Genomic DNA, 20,748 nt, shown 5'->3' on the forward strand with positions numbered 1-20,748 from the left:
GTATATTTTAGAATATGGAGAATTTTTCTTTGATTGAAAGCTCTCTTTTCACAATGGACAAGAGATGATTTCTCTTCTGAGTGATTTAAACAAAAACAAACACATCTTAGTTACATAGAACCTTGTTCTCAAAGTGGGTTTTCTGACACAAATCAAACCCTACAGATTGTAAAGCATTTGGCAAAAGGCTTCAAACAGTCAAAGCCAAATAGTGAAAATTTCCTTGTTGTAGAAGATAAACAAATACTAGGGCAAATCGAAAAAAAAAAAAAGAAAAAGAGGACCTCCTTTCACTTTCTGCTCTGCTCTATAAGCTTCCCCTCTCAACACACACACCCACCTCTGCAGAGGGGTTTCATCCTCAATGTTTACTCCTGGTGCTATAGTAATAAACTCGCCACAAATGGACAATTTCAACATCTGTTTGTGGCTGCTCCCAGACTCCTTGTATTTCTTTAGGACATGAAGCCCGCTGTCTCCCAAGTGTAAACAGACACACCTAATTATGTATTAAGGTGTCTGAGAGGAGCTACTTGTTTTGATGACCAAAAAAAAAAAAAAAAAAAAAAAAGGAGCCTGGTCAGCTCGGTATCCTTGAGAGAAACACACAAAAACACAACAAATACTCCAGCGGTAGCTCCTTCAACAGTGAAGTTCTCTGCCTGCCCAAAACTTGAGCCTTATTTCCCCCAGCCTGGGGATACTGTCTGGTAAGTCCATGCTAGATGTGGCCCAAAACAGCTGATGACCAGCCAAGAGAGATGGTGCTGTAACAGATGCGGGGCAAAGTCTACTCAGTCTCTTCATAAGGATTTAATTTGAGGGTGAAAAGAGGAAAGGGGCAAAGGAGACAATTTAGAGACAGATTTTTTTATCCTTCAGATCACGTACAGCAATAGCAGAAAAATGTCAGCAGCCTACTATAAATGTAGCAGGAGAATAGGATTCTAGAGCCTTGGACTTGGCTTCTGGTCTCCGCACTGCCCCTAATGGGCAGGGTGATCATGGTGGAGCCCCTTCCCTTCCCTGACCCCACACATTCCTCGTCAGTAAAATGACGGAACTTGACTCAATCATCTCTCTGGGTTTCCAGCTCTAAAATTCTGATTCAGCTACATGCAACAAAACCTTGAGAATTCCAAAAGTACCTTTAAAATTCTATTAGAAATACTGTTCCTCTAAAGACACGTGCCCATTCATTAAAAAACAGTAATACAGTTTCGTTTTGTTTTTTAATGAAATATATATCCACTGTGCAAAAAATACCAGGTTTCCCTCGATATACAAAATGCAAATTAGAACATTTAGTTGTTCTGCAAAATAAAATAAGCATAATTAACAACAGTTTGCAAGGAGGCTGAAAGAAAATGGAAACACTATTAGCTTTTTAAGGAAGTTTTTTGTCATTAAATTTAGCAGTAAAGGGGGTTAAAATCCGCTTTAGGCTCACACATTCAATGAGAGATATGATGTGAGCTATTTCTCTTTCTTCTTTGTTCTAGATTCTTCCAGCAAATTGTTTTGATCTGACCTATCTGAAATTAAAATACATAATATTTACATCTACCTTTCCAGCTCTTGCAGGACAGGGTATATTGTTACGCATAATTTGAGAAGCTTGTTTCCTTGCCCCACACCTAAAAACACTTTCAGGTTTCAAGATTTCATTAATATGTACCTTTGTCATCTCTAGAATAAAACTTAGGTTTACAAAAATCAGGAAGTGGATTATTTCCCCTGTTGTTTCTGGTAGGCATCTGGTGAATTTTACTTTATTTGGGGTTCTCTGACCTGTAAAACATGAGCACTGGCTCCTTAGTAAGGATTACTGATGTTATGTCCCCCAGAGGTAGCCTGGAAAGACCAATGTGGTAAAAATCCCCCGCAGGATGACACGCAGCAGCTTTTGTAGAAAATCTGGCTCTGACGTGGAGGCTCCTATGACAATGCACGGTGGGGAAAGCACACTTGGAACCCAAAGATATGGGGTTGAGTCTTTCCCTCCCCCTCTCTCCCCGCTTGACCTAAAGGTCAAGTCTGAATGTCCCTGAGCCCAAACTCCTACCGGCAAAACAGGGACTACAAGAACATCTGTATTCCGATGAGCTGCTATGAGGTTAAATGAGAATGTCTGTGGAAGTCTTTTCTATGTATTTAAAACACTATCTAAATTGTATTATCCTTATTGAGTTCTGCTGTGCACTTATTTTTACTATCAACTTTGGACATAGTTGGTACTGTACAATCCTTCCCGTTTTCCTCCGCACCCAATTTGTTGTAACATGGTGTTCTTTATCTGTAGGCTTTAATTTCTGCCATCAGAAAAGCCACTGTTGTTGATGACATGAGCGTCCTGGGTCTTTTCAGTTTCCTCTCGGGAGTTGCTTAATTAGAGCAGCAGAAGAGTTCAAGCTTCCCCACCACAAGGACGAGTCCTCCTTCCTGCTGGTGTCTTCGGTTTTTCATCACACGTTCGGGGGCGCCTGCCTGAGTCTCCATGTCTCCTGGTTGACTCAGCCTTCAGGCCAGCATCCTCTGAGCCTTACAAGCTGCTGGAGGCCCCTCGTCCTTGAACTGCACTGGGCCACGGTCCTTGTCACACTCAGTGTGATGCCTCCAAAATCCACAGCGCCAGCCCGCAGGCTGTACTTGTACAAATCTCTTTATTCATCCCGTTTCCCTCAACGCTAACCTGCTTATTTGTTCTATTTGTTAGAGCTTACGTGCCACGTTTTTCGGTAACTGAAGAGTTTTACCTCAGTGTGAATGTCTCCAATTTGCCTTCTGCGTAATCTCAAGTGGAAGCTGATTATTTGATGTTTACAAACGTTCAGAAAGATGTTTTTTCTAACTTCCAACTAGAGGTTCTGTTATTTGCCATTTGAAATGTTACCTTTGTATTAAAATGTTAGCAGGAAGACCCTTGGGTGGGGTTCACTTTGGTGAAATAGTTTTTCTTTTTTCCTTTTTTTAATAAATGTATTTATTTATTTATTTATTTATTTATTGGCTGCACTGGGTCTTCATTGCTGTACACAGGCTTTCTCTAGTTGCCGTGAGCGGGGGCTACTCTTCATTGTGGTACGCAGGCTCCTCATTGCAGAGGCTTCTGTTGCAGAGCACAGGCTATAGGCGTGTGGGCTTCAGTAGCTGCAGCACATGGGCTCAATAGTTGTGGCTCACAGGCTCTAAAGCACAGGCTCAATAGTTGTGGTGCACGGGCTTAGTTGCTCTGTGGCATGTGGGATCTTCCTGGAGCAGGGATCGAACCCATGTCCCCTGCATTGGCAGGCGGATTCTTAACCACTGCACCACCCAGGGAGTTCCAGTTTTTCCCTTCATTTAGGCACCAGGGAATATGGCGAAGAGCAGGGCCATGCCACATAGCCACCTGCAGGGATGCAGGGCGTAAGCTGTGGCCTCAAACTGACACTTCAAATACTAGCTTGGAAGGTCTGCACAGGGGCTGAAACACAGCCACGTCATCAGTTCCAAGGTCCCTAAATAGAAGCCTAGTCATCTATCTCTTTACCCATTTTTGTAGTGGTTTTCAATATAATACTGCAGAGCTTTTGCGAAAAAGAACAGGATCCAAACCTTAAAACTGAAGGGGACCATGAGTCTGACCCCCCAAGACCACCCCTCATTTGAGGCAGAAGCAAGTCTGACCATCAGGATTCTGACCTCCTGGCTCCTGGGGAGAAATCAGTCCTCCTTCTAAAGCACATTGACTTTAAGTTTTATCCCTTTTCAAAAGTGACTGTTTTTTTAGAATGAGCTTCCACAGCTAAAGAAACAGCCCACCTGTTATCCGGAATTCCAGTTTTCAGAGCCCCTGGAATTCTTCTAGATGTCCCATCCCAGGAGATGCTGATGCCTTTTGAACTGTACCTTATTTTGAGTCCAGTGTCCAAAACTCAATATAAATCCATCAAATAAATTTTAAGCAGATTAGGTCACTGAGAAATATGTCCCACAGACTCTGATTTTACTGCTCTCCTTCCTTCCTTTAAAACAAGCTAGCAAATGGTGGTAAACAGTTTTCAGGACCCCTCCCTCTGCACCTTGGCATTGCCAGAAGAAGACGACCCTGGTGTCCACGGAGAGCAAGAATTTTGTTACTTTTCAAACAGGAAATGTAAGAAGAAGCGCTTATATCTTCGTAAGATCTGGAAGCTAATTTCTAGAACCACAAGTGGAAGGTTATGGGGGTGGAGGGAGGGAAGACTCTCTCTTGAAGGCCTGGTTAAAGGATCTGAGAAGGGAGTGATCATTGACTACAACAGTGACACAAGAGTCTCAGCTACTTGAAGATTCCTCCTTTAATGATGGTTTGTGCTTATGAGGTTCTGCTTAGAACAAGTCCCTCATCCCCTACCAGCTCAGGTTCTTCCCAGTTTAAGTCATGTCCGCATTTCTCAGTCCTCTGGGAGGCAGCAGTCCGGGGTTGCTGACTCCATTCCCAGGGAGGACAAGGACTGGCATCTTACCTGGCTTTCCTTGTCTCAAATGCAGGAGATCGGCCTGCAAGCCTGATGTAAGGAACCCCCAGCCCCTCGCCCCGGGGTCTCCTCCCTTCAGGGCTGTTTCCACACGCTTCCCGTGTGATCATCTAACAGCGCCTGCAGAGCATTTCACTCCATCTTAAAGGCAGCGCATAGCAGTCTATAAAGGCCATCAAAGATATAAAAACACACTACCTACATTTCAAGAGGAGGACGTACAATGCGTCAGTCCCCCCCAATTAATCTCATCAGTGCGCGTCACTGCACTGCAATTGGGGTTTGCATGGTGCCAAGGAAGGGGAGCTACTGGAAATAATCAGATTAATGTGTCAGTGAAAACAACCAAATCAAACATTTCAGCTCTCAAAATGGATTGCTGGCCTGAATTTTCCAGGTGGGTGGTTCTGTATTCACTTAATAAATCAAGCAATTCCTGAATTACCACTTCACTCTGGGGTGTACCAACAGCATCTAAACATTAACTACAGTTTTATAAGATGCAGTGTTATTCCTCATAAAGTAAACTAATAACTGGGGGGGGGGGGCATTCCTAAAACATTTTGATGATACAGGCAAATAGATACCCCCATCCAATCCGCAGTCTCTCCATCCCCATCCCTTCCAGGTAAGCACAAGCCACCATCCTGTCCCCGGCGTGACTGCCACAGCCTCCCAGCCACACAGCTTCCTCCCTCATCCTCCTACACAGTTCTCCCCCAGACAGCCAGAGTGACCTTAGGAAGTTAGAAATCTGTTTATATTGTGACCCTGATTAAAATCCACCAGTGGCTCATCACTGCAGGTACCTGCAAATCCCAACTTCTAATCCTGGCCATCGAGGCCCTGCATAACCTGGAGCGCATCTCTCCAAGGGCATCTCATCTTCTACACGCTGCAGCCACTGGGCATTCTTCTTCCCAACTAAGGGCCCTTGCGCTAGCTTTCCCCATGGCCTGGGGTTGATCGGGCAAGGGCACAGCCTCCTGGCTGTTCGGATCTCAGCTTAAATGTTTCTTCCTCATCACGTCACTCTATTTTACTTTTTTCACAGCACATATCCCTAGATAATGTTTTCTTATTTTCAACTGCCTACCCTTCCCCAGTAACAGCTAACACGTACTGAATGCCAGGCATCCTTCTAAGGGCTTTACATATATTAACTACCTTTCAGTCCTCATAACAACCTTTTGAGTGATATTATTGGTGATATTATTATTATTATTATTAGCCATTTTACAGATAGAAAAATTATGGTACAAACAAGCTAAGTAATAACCCCAAGATCACACAGCCAGTGAGTGAAGAGGCCTGGATTTAAACCCAGGAAGTCTAACTCCAAAGACTGAATGTTTAATCATCACATCATAAGCCAGTAGAAAAGGCTTCCTGAGCTTTTCTCTTATTCATCACCATATTAATAAAGATTTTTATCAGATGGACATGAAACACTATGATATCAATGTTTCACTAAAAGGAACTTTGTTATAATTCTAATCATATTTTCTCTAAATATGTCTAATTTCATTAGTATAGAAAGTCTGGTCTTCTGATCCCATTTATTCTGTTATTAACAGAATTCACCTGCTCTTTTGTTTTAAATAACCATTACCTTACAAAATTTTCACTTCTCCAGTGAGATAAAGTACACTTCATTATAACCATCCTCAGGTAAAGAGGGTGTAACACAGATAAATTGCATAAAGCCACTCAAGGGTGTGTATAATGTCAATGAAATTAAGTTCCTTAATTTTAAATTAAAGCTGGGGCTTCAAAATCTGTCTGCAGACCCTGACATACATGCACATATATGAGGCTTTGCCATGTACAGAAGCGCAGCTGTGGTCAAGTGTCAAGGTCTGAATGTTTAGTTCTTTGGCATGAATTAAACCTGATCTTACATTGCTTCCCATCAGAATCAACTGAAGTACAAGACAACGCTTTCCTTGGCATCTGCACTAGCTATTCCTATTAATTTAGTTCATAAATCAAATACTATACTAGGCTTTATTCTTATTATGGGTGGCAGTATCCAGTTTCCTGATGTGCTTTCAGGCCTTATTTTAGAATCACAGACATTCAAACCTTTATGAATATCTAGCCCAACTAACTCATTTCACACCTGACGGAACTAAGACTCTGGAAGTTGAGTGACTTGCTCAAGAATCAGAGGGACATCCAAACTTAGATGATAGGTTCCTCAATTCCCAGCCAACTGTTGGGAACGATGCTATGAGAGTTTAATCACTGTGCCATCTGCCTGGGCCCTAGAAGAAATGTTTTTCTGATAAACCAAGTCACTTCAACACAATTTTATTGAACAACTGCTATTTTATCACCATTGGATTCTATTCTCTTTGGGGGTGCACGTACCAAATTTAAATGCTTCGATCATATGCCAGATTAAAGAAGTTATTTGAAGTTTTACTAACTCTTTAAAGAGATATTAACCCAACTATGTTAATAATCACATTCAATGTCAATGGTCTAAACGCACCAATTAAGACAGACATTGTTGGAGTGGATCAAAAAACAAGACCCAATTGTTTGTTATCTACAAGAAGCCCACTTTAAATACAAAGACACACAGAGATTATGTGGAGCAATGGGAAATCTCATTCCTTGCTGGTGGGAATGCAAAATGTACAGCCACTTTGGGAGATGGTACGGTGGTTTCTTACAAAACTAAGCATACTTTTACCATGCAATCCAGCATTTGAACTCCTTGGCATTTAACCGAAGGAGTTGAAGACTTATGTCCACACAAAACCTACCCATAGATGTTTATAGATTGTAAGTTACAATACCCATGAAGTGTTACTGAAACCTTGGAGTAGTCGTAAATGTATATTGCAAAGTCTAGGGCAACCACTAAAAGAAAAAAGGTTAAAAAAGAAGTTGAACTGATATGCTAAGAAAGGAAAGAAGAGGGAATCACAGAAAATACTCAAAACTGCAAAAGGCAGAAAAAGAGTGGAGGGCAAAAATCGGATAAAGGAGAAGGCAATAAAAAGAAAATAGTAACAAATATGGTAGATGTTAATCCAACTGTTATCAATAATCACTTTAAATGTCAGTGGTCTAAAGGCACCAATTAAAAGACAGAGATTGTCAGGGTGGATCAAAAACCAAGACCCAGCCAATGCTTCTTTTGGTACTCCTGACAACCTACCAATTTCTAAGGTCAGAAAAAATGGAACTTGTTCTGTTAACTGCCCAGGGGGTCAAACTTTTTCCTTTTTGGAATCTTTTAGGTCAATTCTCCACCACACCTTTAAGCAATACCGAGAATCACGCCCACCAGGCATGCCTCAACAGTGGCTGAGAATCACTGTTTTCCCAAGGTCTAGTTCGGGAGCTTACAGGTTTGTTGTTTTTAATGATGATACCACAACAGTATTATCAGACTTTTTCCTCTTCTTCATGCCTGTTTTTATTTCCTTTGTAGTTATTGTTTAGAAAGGGTTCTTCTTAATTAAGCATGGGTTTATTGTGACCACATCAGTGGGTTTATTTTTTATTTATTATGAATTACCGCTCTCCATGGCATAGGGTAGAGTATTTATAACCATCCTTATATTTGTTATTATTATTCCATTAATGATAGCATTATTACTCATTACAACAGGGAGCTGGAATGGTGACCGTCTGGAGTGGAGAGAGCTTGGATACGGAAACACTGGTCCTATCCCAGTCCACCATGCTTGGCTATGTTTCTACGTTGGTCACTTAAGGTCAAAGTCTCTCTGGAAAGGATACGACAGCTTCCAGCTGAAGAAATCCCTTGAGATATTCAGGGGCAACGTTGCTTGAGCAGAATTTTAATTTACATGACTTTCACAGACTTGACATTCATGAATTTCTTGAGAGTCATATCAAAAAAATAACAATTTAGACAGTTTAGTCAAGTGGGACCCTGAATTTGCCTCAGACCAAGTCACTTATATTCTGATCCAATTTAATAATATATGCCTTCCTATTTATTTTCTGAAAATGAACTGTTTGAAATAAGATACTACCTCAAAATGACTTTGAACAATTCAAATTTAAGTGCTGTCATCTGCAATTTTATCGTATAGGCTTTAAATTATAGAAAAGCTTTTTACCTGTTTGGTTACCTCTTTCAAGTATATCTTTCTAAGTTCCCCCTTATAATTATTTCTACATATTAACAAACCTAACAACTAGCAATGTAATCATGCAGTTTCTCTTTCCCTTTTTCTACCAGCAGTGATCAATGAACATGTCCTGAGAAAGCAATGCTCAATAAAGCAACAAAATAATACTAATTATTATTAGTATTTTATTGATACTAATAATGCTTTTTTCCTGAAAACAGTTAAGCCGTAGCTTGGCTGATATTTAGGAATATCCCAAATAATAGACCTGTCAAGAATAGTCACATGTATATTCATTCTAAATGTAGTGAATAGGTGACTACATGCACATGTGCAGATATATGTTAGAGCACACAGCTAACTGTATTCCTTCACTTTAAAATAGAGAGTGGAAAATTCTATACTATAATCACATGCTAGGATCATACTTGTGTATATGGAATATGAAATTAAGGTAAATGACAATTGTCCTTAGTCTCCTACACAGCCCCACTTCTAGGTCTGTTTAGCCAATTCCTAATGGTCAGAGCATAATTAACACTGAGGCATGCAGCCTGGACTATTGGGTAGACCTTCCTTCTGTGGGCAAGGACTTCCCATGAGCATCTACATGCAGAGCAGAGAGACAGTAACAGAGGTAGCAAAGGATTAAGAAGCCGGGTCCTTGGCCTAAGGGGAGCTTTCAATCTAGTTGAAGTCTTGGAGAGATAGCAAAGGATTACAAGGCTAGGCCCTTGGCCTAGGGGAACCTTCAATCTAGCTGGGAAAAGACAAGATCTTATATATTTTTGTCATATCTTGAGAAACATTATGAAACCACACATGTCAACAAGTATAATTTTTTTCAGCTAAAAATGTAATTGTTGAAGCAATTCAGAGTAGAAATATAATCTGAGAAGAATGGAACTGATATTTTTTTTTTTTCCCTAAAGGAGAAGACTTTGAGTTTATGCAGGGGGCAAAAGAGATCTCCTTTCACTAAAATGCTGAGCATTTGTTGCATATGCTGGCATCCATGCAGGCTGGTATCATAATGTAACCATGTCATATTCCCATCACGTCTTCTAAATGAGACCGAAACCTTCCTGAAGGCAGAGATGACGTCTTCTATTTCATTTTTAATCATTGCCTGCCTAAGCACATTTTAAGTCATGTACCAAGTATTTGTTGAGCCAACGTGAAATAGTTGAAATGAATTGAGGAAAGACACCTCAGGTAGGAAAGAAAGCAAGAGACTACTAATATATTGGGTGACATTTATAAAAATCCAAAATTGTCGACAGGCAGAAACTATTACCTGAATGAAATAAGAGAAAAACCTAACAGGAATAAATATAAATTTCCATACTTCGAGCTAAGGAAAAAACTGCAAAAGTAAAAAATGAGAGAAATGCAGCTTGATAGAAAGTGGCAAATATGAGAAAACAGTGTAACATGGTCACCAAAGAACCAAGGCCACTTTAGCTGGCACCAACAGGGGCCAAGAATGAAGGAGTTTGGTCCCGGATGACAGGCATTAAGAGGGCCCCTGAGAAAGTGTCGTTTGTCCAGAGACCACTGACCAGGACAGTGAGGTGATGTCACAAAACCCCATCGTACAGCAAGAGTTTAAAAGGCAGGGGAAGAATGGGAGAGAACAGGAGAAATTCAGAAGATAAGACTTCGTGAGAAATGATAGTTGTCCAAACCAGATCTCTTGCTTTGTTTCAGAGGAATAGTTTTGCTTCAGTTTATGGCTTCGTTAATATGATTTCTATCGTTTTCTCAAAAAAGACTTTGACACTTTATTACATGACGGCCATAATTAATGTCAGACTCTAAATTAGAAATCAAAAACTCTATTTGATCATTTGGTTTCAAGCTGGACCTAAAGTATGTTTTGGCATGATTACTAACTGTTAGCAGTAAGTACTGGAAACAGATGCAGTCTCGATATGTGTTCTAAATGTGAAACACATTGCAAAGAGACTTGGAGATAAAAATACACACTGCCCATGCACACTCTTACTGTGCTATTTCCTGTCCTTATCAGCCACGAAAGCTTCTCCTGCTTTGCCCTTTATTTGTCGTCCCAGGTGAATAAAATCTCCTTTCTCCTTTTCCCCTTTCTTCTTCCATTTTTTTCCTACATGTCAATCTTCCCTTTCTTTTTTTTCCCTATTGTCTTGTCTGCTAATAGTTGTTCCATTAAACATTTACTGAGCACCTACTATGTGCCAATAACTGTGCCAGGATATAAGGATTCAAGGATATGTAAGACATAGTCCTGTCCTTGGAGAAGCCTATCTCCTACGAAAGGGGAAAGGCATGTAATCAAATTATTACTAAAGGAAGATACATACAAAATAGAGGTGCGTCCAAAGTATGGAGATGAGACACGGATGAAAGAGTGATTCACTTGGAGTAAAGTGGTGGTTGGGAAAAGGATGCCTGAGAAGGATCAGTCGGGCCCTGTGTGGCCAACGCAGAGAAGTGGGCTGGCCTGGAAGAGTGGAACAGCACCGCATACTTGAGGCCCGCCAGGCATTCTTAGGAGAAAAGGAGCACCCTTTTCCTAGGAGCGTTGAGTATTTGGGGAGGCGGTTCTTAATCCGTAACATAAATAGATTGTTATTTTTAGCTTGGGTCTGTTCTGTACTTGAATTGATAGAAACAACCATATAAAGGTAAATGTTGCTATGGGCAAAACCAAAAGAAAAAAATTTAACTCAAAATGGGCCAAAGACAAGGAAAATCATAATCTGGACCATTTGGTGACAGCTGCTGAGACGGAGGAAGTGTTCCTCCAGGCAGGAATGCATGGAATGCTTTCAAAAGGAAATATCACTGAGTCAGTAACAAAAGGAAAAGGGGAGGTAGTATTCATAGGTGCAGGGAGAACAGTCGGGATGTTTTTTAAAAATTTAATAACATCCTTACAATGGAATATCATTCAGTGGTTAAAAAGAAATGAGCTATCTAGCCATGAAAAGATATAGAGGAACCTTAAATGCACATCGCTAAGTGAAAGAATCCAGTCTGAAAAGGCTACATACTGAAGAGGACAATGATATGATATCCTGGAAACAGCAAAAATATAGACAGGACAAAGATGAGTGGTTGCCAGGGGCTGGGGGCAGGTGGGGAGGGACAAGTTGGTGGAACACAGGAAACAGTTCAGGGCAATGAAACTATTCTGTGTGACTCCGTAATGGTGGGTACACGGCACTATGCATTTGGCAAAATCCGCAAGAGTACACGACACTAAGAGTGAACCCTAATGTAGACTATGGACTTCAGTTAATAATAATATACCAGTACTGGCTCATCAGTTGTACCACACAAATGCAAGACGTTAATAACAAGAAAAAGCGGCCTGTGGGGGTGGTGCAGGGGAGGGATATAGGAAGTCTGCACCTTACGCTCAATTTTTCTGTACATCTAAAACTGCTCTAAAAAACAGAGCATTCATTTAATTTAGTATGTTTCTACTTTTTTGAAGCTAATGACGTAAGATAGTTCTTCCACCAGCATTTATCAGGTCAGGCAAGCTTTCTTTACCAAGAGTCCTAAGAACACCAAATCCCTGGACAGACATGATTGTACTCCCTGCAGAACCTCTGAGACACGTAGCTGGGCCACTGTGGGTAATTCAGCTACATGGGACCATCGAGGCACAAAATATTAATTGACATGTCTGAGAAGAGCGCAAAGAGTCTTTAGTGACAATGAAACTAAAACTCAGGTTCCCTCAGTTCAGTTGCCTGCATCCTCTTCTTGGATCCCAGGGAACCACAGAAGCCACTGTGCCATTCGAAAATTAACTTTAATACTTTTGGTGAAGTTAGGTTCAAGCTCCCAAGCTTTCTTCTATGAAAAGAAAGGGATTACAGCAAATCTTTCAATAAAATGTATAACCATGTCTTTGCCATTCCCCCGTAAGCAGGATTGCCTTCATTTACTGAATCTTTTCTCCATGTGTGGGTGGTTATACCCGTATCAAAAATAAATCCTCACAAAAACAACTGACAAGATCCACGTATAAAGTCAGAGTCGAATCGTGTACACAGGTTTCATTCTGTGCTTTGGTAGCTCAGGCTAGCTACAAATCACAGTAACTAGTCATACAACCACATTTAGTCAACTTTGTGGGCTGGGTCAACTACCCCCAACTGATCTCATAGGGATGGAAACCACTTCTTGTGTCCTCAGCAGCAGTAACTCAAAAGTTATGCTCAACTGAGGTCCAGGTATGCCCTGGAAACTGGGCCTACAGCAGTAAGATAAAAATATCCTCTGCTCGTGTCAGAAAATCGCCTATTTCTAAAGAAAGCAAGATGAATTTCAACTTACAGAATGCAAAAATAACCCAACCAATCACAGTCCATATTACAGGGCAGAATATTGAATATTCAGCTGGTAACACAGGGCTTGCCTTTGTTTAGGGTCCATTAAATTTAACAACTTCCCCCTCTGTGGCTTTAAACAGAGAACTTCTTCAAAATAAGAGTGGCTCTTGTTAAACTTAATTACTTGCCCGTGGCTGCGATGGCAAAGGTGTGTCTACCAAACAGGTGGGTCTTAATAAAGGCATGGTTCTGCAGTAAAAAGTAGATGGTCTTTTGTTTTATTATAGTTGCTTTAACTTTCTGGTTTATTAGTATTAATTGCTGGAGTTTTCCTTTTAACCTGTCTTAAGGCGTCACTCCCTCCTGTGAGTTAAGAGTGGCCCTGCTAAAATTAATGTCCACATATAGTCGGCACGTTACTGAAGCTGCTGGTTTCAAACCCTCAACCAGGCGAACTGACAGAAACTCGGCTCTAAGGGACATTTAAAAATGAACTACATCAAACACCGCCAGCTTTGAGATGACATGAAACAATCCTCCCAATAGACCTTGAGTGATCAAATGGACTTTTTTCCACAGCAATTTCTAGATTTCATGGTAGTAATAAAATAATTCTTAGGAACTTTGTTTATTAGACTAATCCCTATTCTGCTAACCTTTGGAAATATTACAGCTTAGCGACTAAGAGTCATAAAAATGGAGACATCTTTAATAGTCCTGTGTAATTGATTAAGTGGGATTTGTTGATATTTAAATATCTTGAAAGAAAGAATTCAAGACTCTTTGCTTAAACAGAAAAAAAAATCTTCAAAAAGATTATAGTTCTTAACTCTGTCTTGTGTAAAATAATCCTACAGTTGCAGACAAAAGTCACCCACACAACCTGTGCTGGCCTCTCCCAGGGTACCTGAGGCAGACAACCTGTATGGCCTGGCATCTCTAATTCACGTACCCTATGTCTCTAAGAGACCTCCAGAAAGGGTCAGAGAGGTCCGTGTGCACAATGACCAAAACCACAGAAAAAAGCCTGTATAAACCCCTTCCACCTCGTGTATGCCGAAGAGCGGTACAGACTTAGGTTACTCTGAGATACTTCAGATGCATGGGACAGGGAGGAGTTACCTGCAGTGAATAACCCTACGTACAGTCTCCGCTCGGAGACTAACAATAGCTCATCCTCTGACCCGCAAGTCAAAGAATAAGACTCAATAAACAGCTGTGCTTCTTTTCCTAAGAGCATGATTACATGAAATACATTTTGAAAGTCAGTAATTATTTATCTACATGGTATGTCCTAATAAGCTCCAGAAAAGTCGTTACAATCTTTGTGTTAAGCCTCCCAAGTGCTTTGAACATCAAAAATGCCGTGGGCGATAGCATTACAGTGATGAAGCCGTGCAGTGGTTTGGTTTGCTGCCAAGGGTCCTCGCTTGCCTTGCCATACACCTTGCTCTTTAACAGAATCAGTGAGAAAGAACTTTAGCTACCGCTGCATAGTGAATATTCTTTGAGGATCATATAAGATGGAATGAGACAATGTATAAAGTCTCTGGGGGTTGGGGGGCGCTACTTAAACACAGACTGTTATGTGATAAGGCCACACTTATCATAGTAATATTGTGGGGAGGGGAACCAACCCCTACAGGGCTGCTTCTGCAAGACGTCTCTAGACCGGTTTCTGTTTGCTTTTTATAATTTGGCTGGATATGAACTAAGCTCAATACAATAAGGTAGATCCTATTAGTCAATTATATGACAGTAATTTACTATTCATCCATAAACATACAACTGCTGCTATTGTTCTAGTTATAATACTGAAGGCAATTCAAGGTTAAGGAGATATTTCCTGAATCTTTGAACTGTCCCTGTGAACTTCAAGATATCTAGGATTGTATCTTTCTTTGCAATACAATAGGGATTGTTAGTAATATATCTTTATCATCTTATTTTATTTACTCCTTGCTTCCATAAAGGATTTGAGGGAGACTATAGGAGCTATATGGCATGATATCAATGTCATTATTGATCGTAATTCATTACGTTCAAGCATTTATAGCCACACTTGAAAAATTACTCAGAAGAAAGGATGCCAAAAAAAGAAGTTATAAAATTGGATTCTCTGAAGGTCTTTAAATAGATTAAATCATGGTCTTTCTTTGCAGTGCTCTTTTAGGATGAAATGGAATTTCTTTAGGAATATTTCTCTCTGAAAGATCTTTCTGGTGGCTTTTATTCCTATGATCCCTTGGAAAAGAGCATTAGCATGCCTAGTTACACGTAAGTGTAACTTAACATTTTCTATTTTCTGACACTATAATTGAATAGTTATTTTCTCTTAGTGTTTTATTGACTTTTTGTGAATGGCTCCCAACTGCTTTTAGCTCTATAAAAATTCATGATAAGTCTATGGAATAATAATAGTAATAATGACAAACATTCACTGGGTCCTTCTACGTGTTAGGCACTGTGCTAAGTGCTTTATGAATGCCATATGAGTGTTAACTCGTTTAAATATTTAAACATTTCATGGAGTTTTCTATTTTAAATATACTCTGTGGCCATCCATTTTATAAAGCAAATAATCCCTTTAAAAGTTTAGATTTTTATCTACTGATTCATTTAAGCCAGGGCTTGCCTGCAAATTATATACACACATACAATTTTTACAAAACAATTTTAGCTTCATAAGATCAGCTACAATCTGTTTAGCACATATTGTGTGCCAGGCTGCCATGAGCGCTTTACACAAAGCATCACATTTAATCCTCACAGGAACCCCAAGAGGTAAATATTATATCCCTGTTTTACAAATAATAAAACTAAGTTTCCAAGAAGTTAGAAACTTGCCTGATATATGTATGAATGAGGCTTCAAATGTGGGTCTGAACCTCCAATCCTACTGTATAAGTAAGGAATTTTATTCTCTCTCACCCAAGATCATATGAGAATGTTTTGTGTATCCCTTCACATAGGGAGATGAAAACTGATTTCTCTACACAAAAAAACAGGAACTGTTCTGGAAAGCATCTCAAAAAAGGTGAACACAGGACTGCTTGGAGATGGAGGCAGAGGTTAATATTTTAGCTGTCCATGTTACAGAGACATAGCATCTTAGAATTTAGGGACATCTTTAGATATTGAGGGGGATAATAAATATTAAGACAGAAAGTACGCAGCTTGGTACCTGAGAACCTATGAGACAGGCTCCTCTCCAAGGAGTGGCCTACGTCTGGTCCCCAGGGAACTGAAAATGGGGCTCACTCCAGACGACTTGGTCCCCGAGTCCACCAGGGAGCATTCTGGGGTGCGGACACAGCCCCACACCCAAAAGCAAGGTCAGGGAGAGCAGGGCTCCTCCGGTTCCCTGACAGTCCACTTCTAGTTCTTTCTTCCTGCTTCCCTACATGCTGACAAGAGGGATTTTCTGTTCTCTTCACGTTAATGTTTATACAGAACCTCCCACCCTGGCACCATGTTACTCTGCCAGGAACAACTCATAGAGATGTCTGGGGTGGGAGGAAAAAACTGGACTAAACTCAGTTTTAAACTAGTTTAAAGCAGAGGCCCGTTCCTACCACTGGCCTCAGATCAATATACGGCTGGATAATTAACCGGGTTCTGTCTCCACCGTGAATGACAAAAGCTGTGTCGTGTTCGTTTATGGAAATGTTTTAAGTAATTATCAGTAAATTGCCTCCAAATAATCTGGCTGTTCCGTATTACGCACGTAAATGATAAAATGCCATTTATGCAGCATTTTTTTCAGTGCTATTTTTAATGGTTTTCCCATTGAACTCATATGCAAACACACCTCAGGAAGAAAATGCTGGAGATGAGTGTCTCTAAAGCTGCAATCACTCCCTGAGGTGTTTTTTTTTCCTCCAGGTACCTCCAGAGGACAAATAGCAAAATCTGCTTCAGCCACAGAGGGTTGGACAGACGGAAGCCCCAGAGGACCCTAAACAGAAGCAAGTTTGCCTAAATCTGTCCTGGCAAACTGTCACCTTGGCCCCAAGAGAGACAAAACGGACTCAGTCTAAAACACAGAAGGAATGCCCAGAAGTGACTCAACACCATCCAACACTGCACCTACGATCCCACATCAGCACTGTACCTCTCATCCCCCTGCACCTTCCTCATCCTTGCCTGTGTCATGAATTGATGTTTGCTGATAGGAGGGAGTCATTCCAGTGAAGAGAAATGATCACTAAAATTCTTTACTCTGCACAATTCCCCAGTAAATACCATGTGATTCATGACAATCATGACAGCGGTTGGAATGAAACGTGGTCACGTGGTTTTCCAAAGACTCTTGAGGTTTCCCTCCCCCACCCCTTCTTTCCCTACTCACCCCTATGGGAGTCCGTCTGTGGCAGAAAATGTGAAGGCATTAGGACCAGAGAGCCCTTTCCTGATATTCGCTTGAGAAACAAAGCCTTCCCTCCTCCCAAGTTGAAAGAAATAAAGGAGTCTGAGCTAATCACAACCTGCAAGCCTGCTGGTGGCCCGTCAGCTTGCCAGTGGTGCAGCTCAGCGGAGTGAGTACCGGCTTCGAGCTTTGCAGAAAATGAGAGAGGGAGAGAAAACAGAGACAGAGACACAAAGAGAAAGAAAGAAAGGCATTAACCTGGCCAGGAGTCAAACAGGTGCACGGAGCCCGAACGCTGAGAAGAGTGTCTGACAAATAGAGGATCCAACTGTGTGTGCTTCTGGAGGGGGCTGCTTCTGTACTGATGGGGGCAGGGCTGCAATCTGGATGTGGGGGGGGGGTGTGGATGACAGATTTTTTTTTTTTTCTTATTCACAGAACTCATATGGTTGGCTGACAGCCTTTCACTTTCCCCCACTTGTCAGTGTGACATCTTCGTGGATGCTCTCTGGCTCCCTGGGAAGAATTCTCCGTGAGAGACAAGGGGCGGCCAGGATGCTGATCACACACACGGCCACCGTGAGTCACAGTTTTGTGGTGCCTTTGCAAGAGGGGGTGTGTGAGCCCCCCGGGCTGCCAGGCTGACAGCAAGGGCAGTGAGCTGTGGGATTCATGGAGAGGTCGCCTCGGTCTCGAGTTGGCCACTCAGAGGCCACACGTGGCCTTTTCAGACTCTCGCAGCCCCCACTGCACAGGGAGTGACACATGTGTGACAAGGATCTGAAGTTTGCAGACGCTCTCTCTCGGAACTGGCTACCTGGGACTCCCGGGACTTCAGAGCCTCTAGGAACGGAGGGCTGGGCCCTCAGACTGTAATTTGGCTTTCTGGCAGCTGTTAGAAGCAGAAAGGAATGCAAGCAGAGGAAGGCCTGGTGCAAGACCCTCAGGAGAAGGCCCCAGTTAGGAGACAGAGCCAGCCAAAGGGGATGCAGTGCAGCGGGACTGAAACTGGGGGGCACTTGAGTGTCATCTTAGACAACGATGCCGTCTCCGGTGGAGTTTCAGTCTCTTGACTTCAATTTAAGTTCAAGCACTCGATAGCCCCATAACTCAGAAGACCTGGTTTGCAGCTGTCAGACCCTTGTCCACATGCCTTTGACGGAGAGTTACTGTGAGTGTAGCTGGGACAGCTTGGGCCCATCCTGCAGCCCCCAACCCCACCCGTGCACCGGAGTGAGTTCTGAGTTCAAGTGTGGTCTTTACCTGAAATGCGCCTGGGCACATCGGTGATGGCGGGCAGCCCGGTGCCCCGTGTGGAGGACAGCGGGGTGGTGGAGTGGATGGACGGGGGCGTCATCTGGCTCAGGTACGAGGGGTAGGACTGGTCATAGGACCATGGTGGGGAAGACTGCGCCTGCCTGGGGTCTGGGGAAAAGAAGAAAAATCTTTAGCATACCAGCCGCCGTGGCCTTCGAACATGCAACCCCAAACTTAGAAAAGATAAAGCAGGGAAAAAAACCATCAGAATACACAACGATGATTTATTTCCCACAACCCCACCCTTGCAGGCCCCATAGAGCACAGAGCTTTCTAGACTTTGAGTCTCTATGAAAGTAACAAAATGGATCGTGCATAAGGGCTATTTGTCTCTCTCTCACGTAAATATTTCTATTTGGAAAGCCTAACAGTCATTTAGAAAACAATCTGCTTTGGTTATCTTCACAAACTTGAAATCTATTTTATTTATTTTCTGTATTTCCTGTATTTTTTAATACTACTCCAATGAACACGTATTATTTATTTCTTTCTTAAAAATGTTAGAAAATTTTGGAACAATTTACTTGATTAAAGGGCAGGTAGACTGTGCCTTTTACTGCTGCACATCCAGCCTCTATCTTTCAGACGTGCTTTTTGGTTTTTAAAGTGCATGATTCCATGATTTTAGCACAGTCTACTTTCTTTCCAGGCAGGTCAACGGGGTGGCCCTTCCCAGCCTGGGGACTAGGAGGCTGGGGTAGAGAGGAGCATACAGGGAGCAGCGTGGAAGCAGGATCGGAAAGAGGAGAGCCAGTTATGTTATTCTCATGCTAAAGCTACCCCAGAAAATAACCTTTAAGAAAAAGACAAAACAATTTCAAGGCCAACTAGGAACTGAAAAGCTTCACCACCATCTAGTTTCAATGTTAAGCACCTGAGTTTCTGACAGCAAGAAAATGATCCAAAACACAACAGGGAAATGTCTTTAATCCTACTGGAATCTGTTTAAAAGATGTCACATGTTTGGAATGTAGCCTAGTGTTACCTACAGTCACTATAATAGAAATAATGGGCTACTAGCTGGTTAGAGTGAACTGCTGAGAATTAGCAATACCTTTTGATGTATCTCGATGGAGTTTCTTGGAGGTACAAAGAGAATCATAAGCAAATTCCCCTTTAAAAATTTTTTTTCACTACCTTTACATTTTTTACGTTTTAAACATTCTAATATACCAGGCTGTTCTCAAGACGGCTTTGTATATTAGAATAGCCATGGACTTTGGAATGTGCAGAATTTGGTTCAAGATCTGAGACTTCTATTTTCTAGCTGTGTGATCTTGGGTTACTTTACTCAGTGATTCTGAACCTGAGCTTCCTCACCTGTAAAAGGGGGTGAATCACAGGGATGTGGGAATTGCATGAGAAAACTATGTAGAGAGGGTTAGCATAGGAGGCACTCGGTAAGTATTAATTCTTGTCTTTTAAAAAAAAACTCTTGGCGACACGGGGATAGTTCCGTGGTTAAAATACATCTGAACTGGAGTAAATACATTTGGAATAGGTTTAACTTTTAAATTATTCCTATATCACCTATCAGCCTCTGAAAATGAAAGGCTCAATTTTGAAAAACTATAAATATATTTAAGTCAATTCAGGTTCATCTCTACAAATAAAAGTGAGTGTAACAAAACGTGCGTTTTTCTGAGATGATTCCTCTTTTAAAGCCTCTCCATTTTAGTTTCAGCTATTTCTTGTTTATTTGTTCAATTCAGAAACAATTTATTTAAGGACTAAATAGGACATATTTTTCTTGAGTCAAAATAATTAAAATACATCTGGATATGTATCTAATGTTTACCATATCAACAGATGTATAGAAAAATTTCACCCAACTCAATTTTAAGGAACATTTACCTGAGTTTGCAATTTGAATAAAAGTATAGTACTGTAAATGGTTAACAGAAACTTTTCCTTCAGAAATCTAAAGGATACTTGATCATTAAAGTAATGAACTTTTGTGCTTTAAAGTGTTCAAGGCTGAGATTATACAGATTGGCAACATTTTAAATCTCAGTGAGTGGTTATGTAACTGATACTAATATACTTCCTTGCTTTAACCATTAAGGTAATTCACTATACAGATAAATGGTACATGATTTTCAGATGGAAAAAGA

At 41.2% G+C, this 20,748-nt stretch overlaps 1 protein-coding gene across 3 annotated transcripts in view; it reads right to left on the reverse strand.

Annotated features, from left to right (window-relative positions):
• Positions 1-20,748, reverse strand: part of RUNX2 (RUNX family transcription factor 2) — a 120,698-nt gene that overhangs the window by 13,710 nt on the left and 86,240 nt on the right. For all 3 annotated transcript variants that reach the window (XM_057699370.1, XM_057699369.1, XM_057699367.1), the window contains one exon: positions 18,581-18,742. In XM_057699370.1, the coding sequence (XP_057555353.1) occupies positions 18,581-18,742 (162 nt within the window). The remainder of the gene's footprint in view (positions 1-18,580; positions 18,743-20,748) is intronic.

This window comes from Hippopotamus amphibius, chromosome 11 (genome assembly GCF_030028045.1).
Source record: "Hippopotamus amphibius kiboko isolate mHipAmp2 chromosome 11, mHipAmp2.hap2, whole genome shotgun sequence".
Taxonomy (NCBI): Eukaryota; Metazoa; Chordata; class Mammalia; order Artiodactyla; family Hippopotamidae; genus Hippopotamus; species Hippopotamus amphibius.